Genomic DNA, 11,168 nt, shown 5'->3' on the forward strand with positions numbered 1-11,168 from the left:
GAATCCTGGAGAAGGGAAATGGACAGGATATCCTGAGCTGACTGGCAGCATGGGGGGAGGAGAGGAAAGAGGGAGCTGGGAGAAAGAGAAGAGGAGAAGAGGGGAGAGGAGGACATGAGGGAGCAGAAATGTTAAGTCAGGGGAAGGAGATCAGGATGAGAGACACCATAATAGAGGGAGCCATTATAAGTTTGAGGAGAGATCTGTCACTAGTGAGATTTTCAGAGATCTACAAGGATGACACCAACTGGCAATAGTGTTGAGGCTACCTTAAGTACCCTCCCTCGATAATGAGATTGATGGCTACCTTTTATGCCATCCTAGAGCCTTCACCTAGTAGCTGATGGAAGCAGAGGAAGACATCCACAGCTAAACATTGAACAGAACTCCTGGAAACCAGTAGCAGAGAGGAAGGAGTGATGAGTAAAGGGATCAACCTGGCTGGTGAAACCCACAGAAACAGCTGACCTGAACAAGGTGGAGCTCAGGAACCCCCAGACTGATGACTGAGAGGCTAACATGGGACTGATCCAGACCCGCTGAGCGTGGGTATCAGTGAGAAGGCATCAGCATTCTATGGGGCCTAAGTAGTAGATCAGTATTTATCCCTGGCATACAAATGGAATTTAGGAGCCTATTCCACATGGAGGGATGCTCTGTCAGCCTGGATACATGAGGGAGAGAGTAGGCCCTGCCCAGGATGATATAACAGACTTTGGAGATCCCCCATGGAGGGGCTCACCCTCCCTGAGGAGCAGAGGGGGGATGTGGTGGGGATTTGGAGGGATTGATGGGGGACAGAGAAGGAAGGGAGGGAGAGGAGCTGGGATTGACATGTGAAGCAAGTTTGTTTTAAATTTAAATTTTAAAATTATAGTTATGAGACCATTTGCTAAAAGTGTGAGCTATCACTAGAACCAAACCCATGTTGTGAACATAATTCCCTAACGTATGGCAAATCTTTTCCAAGTCTTGGTCACATAACTAATGTACTCCAGTGTATTCTATGCTTGTATGAGATTTTGCTATGTTTGAATTGGCTGGCAAGTTATTCAGAACTCAGTATATTTTTTAATTATTTACCTATGCTTATTGTGTTTGTGTGCATGTGAATTTTTGGCATAGTATGTATGCATATGTGCATAAATATATGCACATGTATGTAGATCAGAGTTCATTCTGTCAATTCTCTTCTACCTTTTCCAGTTTTCTAGGAGTTGATCTCAGACTGTCACTTGCATAGCAAATATCTTTGTTGTTTTAAAGAGCAGAATAAATTACATAAGCATGTCAGCATAGCTATTCTTTGATTGTCAGCCTTGGATGAGTGTGACATTATACTTTCAGTGAGCATCAATTATTCATCTCCCTAAAATATGTAAAGTATATAATAACATGTTACACAATGATCTGGGCTATAAAACAATTATTAATTTTGTTAAATTTTATTTTTCACCTATTTCATATGAATTTTTCATATTTAAATGCATGTTTCAATACATATTAAATTGCATATTTTAAAGAGGAGTTATCTACATTATTACAATAAAGCAATTTGAATATAAGATATATACATATATGTACATATACATACACAGTTTTTATATAAGGATATATGATCAAAATAAATGTTTTTTCCTAATTTAACTTTTTATTGATTTTTTTGTGGATTTCACATAATGCATCTAGATCCCACTCATCTCCCTGTCCCTTCACATCTGTCCTCTACCCTTGCAATCTCCCTCACCCCAAGATTAAAGCAAAATAAAATGTTAAAGAAAAATCTCATTATGAAAGCTGTAGTGTGACACAGTAAATCACACAGTATACCCTTTAGTCCATACATCTTTACTTGCAAATGTTGATTGAAATGAGTCATCCATCTGGTTTGATGCCTCTTGTTTCTGCTACATTATTGATACTGTGCCCTCACTGGGACTCCTCTTGGATATCCTGTTGTCCTGTGTCATAGGGATCCTGTCACTTTGGTTCTGAAGCAGCAGCCCCTTCACATGCTGTAAAACACAAATAGGGTGGGTGCTGCGATGGGCCAACTCATAGCCCTGGTTCCGAGCCTGGGTAGCTGCTGGGTTGGTCAGTCCACCAGCACTCCCTCATCCTGACCATCAAGGCGAGCTCTCCAGTATCACCCCAGCTAGCTCATCCTATCCAGGAAGCAGCAAGGGTCAGGTCCAGTTCCCCCTGCTCTTCTACCCTCTGGGCCAGCTCACTCATACCTGCACCACCAGGGTAACTCTACTGTGCTGCCCAGGTGAGATGCAGGGCCTACTCTCCAGAGTGTTGCTTCTTGGGAGAGGCAGGACCAGCTCTCTCACTCTTGTAGGGGAAGTGGAGAGCTCTCACTCACAAAATCTCCCATATGTTCTCTGGATCTGGTCACCCAGGCCTGTGTCAGCAGGATCTGCTCTGATGTGCTGTCCAGGTTAGGTGCAGGACCGCTGTCCTTAACGCTAAAGTTGGTGAGCTCAGGAGAGAAGGGGCATCATTCCCTCAACCATACCATACCACCATATGGCAGAGGATAGGGGAAGGGCCAGTTCTCCCACCCTCATTCCCTCAGGGCCAGATTGCCCTTGTCCCCTGCCAACAGCTTCAGCTCTGTCCTGTTGCCCACTTAAGGGGCAGGACCAGTTCGCCCTAGTGCTGCAGCCCATAAAGGCCTGAGCCAACACTGTGCAGTCCTATCATCTGGGCCACTGGTGGAAATAGGAGCCACAAACAACACAGACCGTGGCTGCAGCAGGGCCATGTGTCGAGACACAGACCTTGGCAGCTGCCCAGGCCTGGGCATCACCATGTCCAGATGGCAATAAGTCCACTGACTTCAGCCCACTACTCATCATCTTCACCTCGTCATATCTGCCTGTCTCAACAGGACATAAACCATTCTCTCTCTCTCTCTCTCTCTCTCTCTCTCTCTCTCTCTCTCTCTCTCTCTCTCTCTCTCTCTCCCTTTCATACACCGCCATACATATTTGCTCACCATAATAGTGCCCGACTGCTAGGCACTGCTAGGCACTGGACAGGCCCATGTTTTCTTTTCCCTGCCAAGGAGGAGAGCACTGGGTGAGCATGTGGGTCTTCTCCTAGTCAGTCTGAATCAAAATGAATGTGTTTGAAATTCACGTTAATGTCCTCTTTTAAGCCTCCATAGTTCTTAATAATTTGAAAAATAAAGTTTATATCCTCCAACATAACAAATGATCAAAGAACAAACTGAATACAATTTCTATATGGTCATCATTTTCTGTCTGGTTCAGACAACTTTCATCATGTATTAGAGAACCACTTTTTTATGATCATATAGGCCACACATTACATGCTTAGAACTGGGAGCAAAATTTTTATGAACTTTGGCTACATAGAGTAGCAGATCAAATATTAATAAGGTATCACTGTGGCGGCATTTATTGCAGTTACTTGTCAAGGGAGAAATTCATAATACTTAACTAATTTTAAATTTGGTATCTATTTATAATTTCTGCTTGTATCTCTGTTATATTTAATAAATATGCAACACTGGTTATCACTCTAACAAATAAATCCCCAAGAGATGTCAGAGATAATTACTTCCAGGGTTCTCTTTTCTCAGAATGTAGGCTAGATGAGTTTACCTTGGGACAAATTCAGGTGGTGAATAAAAACCAGGTCAAAGAATAGTGATTTCTAGACAGCAACCTTAAACAACATGGGTATCTTCACAAGTGCACATCGGAGAGGAAGAAAATTAATCTAAAAGAAAATATCGAATCTGGTAAACTGTTGTCTCCCTGATTCTCTTCTCTTTGACAACTCTGAAAATACATTTGTGCATCTGTTTTACCAACATGCAGTATGATGGGGAATGGGAAATGTTTCTTTGCTTTGTCTCATTTTAGAAAATAATACATGGGTTTCACAACATATCCTATTCCAGCTAGAATTCTGTGGATTATCATTCGTCCACACAAGACAAAGTGTGGTCCCGGAAGTGTGCTTAAGACTTCATCAGATCATTGTTATTTACCTGCTATACCACAGGAATGGCTGCCAGCTCTTCTTCTTCAGAGTCCTCTACCAGTTAACAGGATAGAGTCCTCTTACACTAGATATACTTTGTGTTTAGGATAGCTTTCAGCATAGAGGGAAATGTAAAAAGGATCACCAATCTAGTAAGAAGTAGTGTGACACTTGGGTATTGCAAAAATGAAAAGGAATATGACAAATATAAAGACACCGATGAGCTCCTGGAATATCCTTGGTACTACATCAGAGTACACCACACAGAATCTGCTTTACTAAGTACTAATATATGCTTAATTGCTTACAAAGGTACAAATGTTGAGACTATTATATAGTTTTATATATAAACTTTCTGGAAGAACACTAATCCCACAAGGGAAGGAATGTATTTTGTAATTTTTTTAATTTTATGTGAGTGTTTTGCCTATATAAAGTCTGTGTACTGTGTGTATATAAGAACACATCATATCCCCATGCAAGTTACAGATGGTTACAGTTACAGTCAGTTGTGAGACATCATATGGGTGCTGGGGACTGAACTCAGGTCATCTGTAGGAGAAGTCAGTGTTCTTGACCACTGAACAATCTCTTCAGCTCCAACATGAAAACATTTCAATATTCATAAAGGAGTAACACAAAAGAGTCTCCATTTGACAATCTTTAATATTATTAAATGTAAAACCAATAATTAGCATTTTCTAGAAGAATCCCAACCATATCAAAACCAAGAATTCTAAAGATGTTTTAATGGAAATTTTTATGTAGCTTTTCTGGGAAGAAGACATGAAGAGTGAGATAGTTATCACATTCCTGAATGTCATTTGTGTCTATATATCGTGGTTACTAGGTCAGTCAATGCAGGTTCCCTAGCTGTTGGTCAGGCTCTGTGAGTTCCTATGAGCCCTGGTTAGTTGTTTCAGTGAGTTCCCTTGTGATGATTCTGACGTCCCTAGCTTGTACAGTCCTTCCTCCCTTCTTCCCTTTCTTCAGCAGGGTTCCCCTAGCTCAGCACAGTGCTTGGCTATGGATCTCTGCATCTGCTTCCATCAGGTACTGGATAAAAGTTCTCTGATAACAATCAGGGTAGTCACCAATCTGAGTACAGTAGATGACCAGTTCAGGTACCCACGATTGCTATGAGTCTTAGCTGGAATCATTCTTGTGGATTCCTTGGAGTTTCCCTGGCACCAACCTGGTTTCTCCCTAATCTCCAAACGACCCCTCATCAGGACATCTCTTTAATTACATCCCCCTATGCCCTGCTTCTAACCTGCCTCCTGAGCCTAGCCTGCCCAAGTTTATTGTGTGTAACTTTACTACTATTATCATAAACTATTCTATAAAGTACAAAATTATATTTTGAAAATACCGTAAATTTCATACTGATATAAAACAAAGTTAGAGGCAAATTCAGTTTATTCAGCCTTTACAAGGACCACTAACATGTTTGCCGTAATATTAGAATCTTTTCCTTAGAAAACTGGTGAACCTCTGTTATAGAAAATAGATTTCTTTTCAACTTAAAAGATTGTCTAACATGCACCTTTTGCACAGCAAGTGTTTTGTCTGATTTCTTTCCTTTGCTCCTTAGTTCATTAGTTTTGTCCTCAGTAAAAGGGAAGGTAAAATAATGCATGATGATGGGAATGTTCTCCTGGTCAACTTCTTCACTTACCCACCCAAGTTATTGAAAAGGGTTACAATATGTAAGACACTCAATTTGAAGAGAATACCCAAGTAATTAGTGAAGTAAGAAAAAAATTGTAAATATCCTCCCCCCCATGCAGTTTGAGTATTGTTAATATTATCTGTCAGTATGGACACTGTTGTCCTTGAATGTACATAATTAGTTTTCACTGGATGTTTGACCTGACATTAATACAAGACTAACAGTTAAAGACTCATGTTATTTAGATGTATATGCAATATATCCTCATCTTTCAGGTAACATAAGTGATCAACAGATAAATGATACAAATTGAAGATAAATAAATGATAGATAATGATAATAGATGATGATGACGATATACATACAGACAGATAATAGAGAGATGGATAGATAGATGATAGATAACAGATAGATAGATAGATAGATAGATAGATAGATTGATACATACATATATACATACATACATGCATACATACATAGATGACAGGCTTTTAGGAGTTGAATACATAGTTTACAATAAAAGTCACTAATACTGTACAGTTTAGTGATTCATTACTACCTATGATATGATTTTAAATAAATACATTCTAATTATAAGATTAAACCATATGTAAAGTTTAACTTTGAATCTGAATAGTCCTTCTGCTTGGCTAAACCATTTCTACATTCAACTTCACTGACAATATTTTTAGTGACTCTAGTTGACCAAATAAATTCCCTGATATGTTTTAATTGATATTAAGTATGAATATGATGTTCACATCCCAATCAACATGTACTCAAGTATTCTACATAGTGTTCTATAGGTTCTCTCAAAATGATTATCATAGCATTTCCTTCAGAGGAGTAAGATAATATTTAGTAATATGAAGTATTTTAAGAGAAACTCCATTGTATCTTAAAAGAATCACTATCGGTAGTGATAAGAATATTAAGACTGTAGAACTTCCTGTGCATTGAAATTCTGTAAAATTTATCACCATTTCCCTGAGGTTATGAGTTAGTTTTTATAGAGTAGTGGAATAACTGTTGGTTCCACATTCAGATATTGTTTAAACTGAACTAGTGGGTAAAATATCCCTCAAAGAGAGAATATAATTATTAGCACCTTCTGAGCTTGCTGTCCTGTGTTGCTCACTGCCCTCATACAGAGAAAATTTATGAACCATTGTTCATTTGAATTAGTCTCATGCTCTGCTTCTGCTAAAGTTAATCATGTCTCATGAGCTTTCACTTTGGATAGCATATTTGGCAAAGACTTCTCTTTACATTTGTTTGATGCACAGACATGAAGCCTCAGTGTGAATGTCAAACCCTGCAGTCTAAGCCTTCTTACACACCCCTCTCTGCAGGTTGTTTCTGAGGATAAAATGGATGGAAGCAACCAGTCCTCTGTATCAGAATTCATGCTCCGGGGACTTACCCAATCACAGAATCTTCAGGTCTTACTGTTTGTGATATTTTTGATATTTTATCTATTCATTATGTTGGGAAATATTGCCATCATGATCTTAATAACCATTGATCACCATCTCCATTCTCCTATGTACTTCTTACTGGCCAACCTGTCCTTTGTCGATATATGGCTTTCCTCAGTCACCACGCCAAAGATGATCACAGACTTTCTCAGGAAACGCAAAACCATTTCCTTTGAGGGCTGCATGTCCCAGGTCTTCTTTGCCCATTGCATTGCTGCAGGAGAGATGGTGTTATTGCTGGTAATGGCTTATGACCGCTATGTGGCCATCTGCAAACCACTCCACTACTTCACCATTATGAACCTGAAAAGATGCACGGGGCTCGTCTTGACTTCCTGGACTATTGGCTTTGTGCATGCCATGAGTCAGCTTGTGGCAGTTCTGCAGCTGCCTCTCTGTGGCCCACTGGAAATTGACAGCTTCTTCTGTGACATGCCACTGGTAATCAAGCTAGCCTGCACAGATTCCCATGATTTGGATATTCTAATGAATGCTGACTGTGGTGTTGTGGTTGTAACCTGTTTCATTCTGTTGCTCATTTCCTACACATACATCCTTATCACTGTTCGCCAGAGCGCCAAAGCTGGTGCTTCTAAGGCTCTTTCCACCTGCAGTGCCCACATCACAGTGGTGATGCTCCTTTTTGTGCCCTGCATTTTCATCTATGTGTGGCCCCTCAATATCACCTGGTTAGACAAATTTCTTGCTGTGTTTTACTCTGTTGTTACACCTCTCCTAAATCCAGCCATTTATACACTAAGAAATAAAGAAATAAAAACTGCTCTGAAGAGATTTAAAAGCTATTTCATGAATCACAAGGTAAATACTTAAAACCCAGAAAATTCTCTATAAATATTTTAAATTGACATTTTAATAAGATTAATAGAGGATACAAGTTTAGGTATTTAATTTGAATTTACAGTTAGTTTCAGTATTTTGATATGTAATAGGCTTAATATAATTCTAGAGGCTAAACATTTTAATCATATAGAACACTAAATTATTTGTGAATTTTTTCAAAAGCTGACTCTTCTTCCTGACAAAATTAATGAATTGGCTTTTATATACCTTTAGTAAATATGAAAAAGAACATAAATGTATTTATTAAGCTCATACCTAACTTTTTGTAAAAGTCACTTAAATATTATTCCAACAACATATAAAATGTATTCTTTATCTTATCACATCCCACATTTTATTCATCCATTTTTAAAAAGGCAACCACACTGCCTTTACCTTATTCCAACTTTCTCTAATAGCATTAAACAGCAAATAAATTGTGGAAGGATAAAACAAAAATTATAAACTGCAAAAGAAATACAAGTAGACATTGTTTGGTGTTGACTTTATTACCTTAATAAAAATAAACTTGTTGTATAATCAAATGCAATGCTTTCTCGAATCATCTGAATTTCAATAACTAAAGTTGTCTCCTGAATTATTGTTTATTATTTTAAGAAAATCAAGAACTACAGTTTTTCCATATGTGCATCAGTCCTTCAGTATCTATATGGTCTTGTTTCCTTGTGTCTGCTCTTCCAGATGGCTCCTATAATCTTTATGCATCCTCTTCTCCATACTTCCCTGAGCCATGAGGGCAGAGATCAGAAAGAGACATCCAGTTAGGACTGAATATTCCAAGGTCAATTATTCAATGCACAATGTCCAGTTGTGAACCTCAGTATTCGTTCCTATCTACTGTGGAAAGAAACTTTTCTAATGATGGCTGAGCAAGACACTGATCTATGAGTATAGCATGTTATTAGGAGTCATTTTATCACTATATTCTTTTAGTAAAATGGTAGTATTTGGTTTCCCCTAGGTTCTTGGTCAGTCTAGTCTTAGGGTCTTGGCTATATGAGCAGTGTCCACCAGGAGTTCCATCTCAAAAAAATGAAAACCACACATGATAGTAACATATATTAAGAGAAACTTCAGCAACTGCTTTAATATTAGTCAAAGCAAGTTTCTGATGGAAGAATATTACTAGAGTAAAAAGATCAATGCACATAGAAAAAGTAGGTCAATTATAATACAGCAATTTAAATTTAAATTTGTGAATCTTCTGATAGAATTACAATAAGTAATCACATTCACTAAAAGGTATAATGAAACAGTCAAACCCTATCTAAATGTTGATATAAGTAGAAACAATTTATCAAAGATGAACTGATCCAATAATATTATATTTTCATAAAACTTGCACCAAAATATCGTATCTCTGCTACCTAAAATACATATGTTACACAATGACTGGGGCTATGAAGTGTCAGTTTCCTTAAATTTTATTTTTAAAAGGTTCACACATGTCTACAATGTATCTGAATCATATCTATCCATATTACATCCTTCCAACTTCCCCAGTGCTTCCTCTAACACAGGGACCTTGTAAATCCACATTCTCTTTATAGTAACCCACTGAGTCCAATTAGTGATGACCATGTGCACATGAGTATTGGGTTATCCATTGGGACATGGGAAAGCTACAAGTAGCCTCCCCAGCAGCTATCTGTTTTAAATAACTGCTAGACTGGAGATGAGACCTTGGAAGTTTCTCTTCTGTCCATGTTGGAATTTTTATCTGGTTTGATCTTGCTTTTGGTTGCTCGACATAGCAAGATAGATAAGCCCTATCAGCAGTAGCAGGCTAGAATCTTACATCAGACACAAAACGAATATACTAAGACCACAAATTCAGATAAATTCATCGCAAACTTAGATGTAGGTCACCATCTAGTGATGAAGAGTGTTAAGGCAGGCACAAATCAAGGAGGTTGCAAAAACTACAATCAAAAACAAACTTCTTCAATGAGAAACTAACCTTTCCAAGCAGCAAATATTGATACAGATTTCTCTAAAACTGTATCCCCTGATGAGTCTACCAGTCTCCAGTGGAAGAACACACATCTAGTGGAAGAAGATGCATCTAAGAATATTTGGGCACCAGAAAATGATTTTGATGGTTTTGTTTGTTTTAAATGAAAACACAAAGCTGAGTCGGTATGGGAGGGATAGATTTGAAGAGAGTTGGAGGAGAGGTGTAAATAATCACAACAGCTTGTAAAGCTCAAACTATCAAAGAAGTCATTTTAAGAAAAAAGAACTTTGAGACAATCATGACTTCACTTAATAACAAAAATTGGCCTGAAAAAAAAACTAACCAGAGAAAAACTGTCCGTTACTGGTGAGTGCCTAAGATTATTTGCAAAGTCTCTGATGAAGAATTTATAGTTTTTTCCTTTTATTGAAAATAGATTCTTTTTTTTCTATAATAGCTATTTATTAAATGCTCACTATGTGTCTGGCACAATACTAGGCATTTTATATGGATCATCTCAGTTGTTTTTCTTTTTTATGTTTTTTTTATTATTTATTTTTAAGTTTAAATTCAGATTAGAAACACAGTTGCTTCACAAGTCAGTTCCAGGTCCCTCTCCCTTTCCCTCCCCTCCTCCCGTGCCCTCCTCTCAGCCCCCCCCCCCGATTATCCCCTCATTTCCCCAGGGAGGGTGAGGCCCTCCATGGGGGTGTCCATAGACTGTCATTTCATCCAGGGCAGGGCCTAGACACTCCCCACAAGAGTTCAGGGTGAGAGTGCATCTCTCATTGTTGGATGGAAGTCCAAAGTCCATGTGAACAGTCGGAATGAATACTGATCTACTGCCCAAGGCTCAATAGATTACCTAGGCCTCCTCACTGACACCCACATTCAGGGGGTCTTGATCAGTCCCATGCTGGATTCCCAGGCTGATGCCTGGGATTCAAGAGTTAACCTTTGTCAGGTCAGCTGTTTCTGGGGGTTAAACCAGCCCAATCATAATCCCTTTGGTCATCAGTCCTCCCTCTCTGTTACTGGCTTTCTTGAGTTCAGCTCAGTACTTAACCAAGGGAGTCTGCCTCTTCTTCCCTCAGCCACTGAATGCAGTTTCTGTTTCCCAGACTCTCTGGCCATGGGATTGTAGGCTGGCACTCCCCAGATCTACATCTAAAATCCATAT

The 11,168-nt window shown here is 38.8% G+C and overlaps 1 protein-coding gene across 1 annotated transcript; it reads left to right on the top strand.

Moving 5' to 3' along the window:
- Positions 1-7,062: 7,062 nt before the first annotated feature.
- LOC101832764 (olfactory receptor 4K3-like) lies at positions 7,063-8,001 on the top strand. The gene has a single exon (XM_005064795.1). It carries the CDS (start codon positions 7,063-7,065, stop codon positions 7,999-8,001), a length of 939 nt encoding a protein of 312 aa, XP_005064852.1.
- The last annotated feature ends 3,167 nt before the right edge of the window (positions 8,002-11,168 follow it).

This window comes from Mesocricetus auratus, unplaced genomic scaffold (assembly GCF_017639785.1).
Source record: "Mesocricetus auratus isolate SY011 unplaced genomic scaffold, BCM_Maur_2.0 Super-Scaffold_100004, whole genome shotgun sequence".
NCBI lineage: Eukaryota > Metazoa > Chordata > Mammalia > Rodentia > Cricetidae > Mesocricetus > Mesocricetus auratus.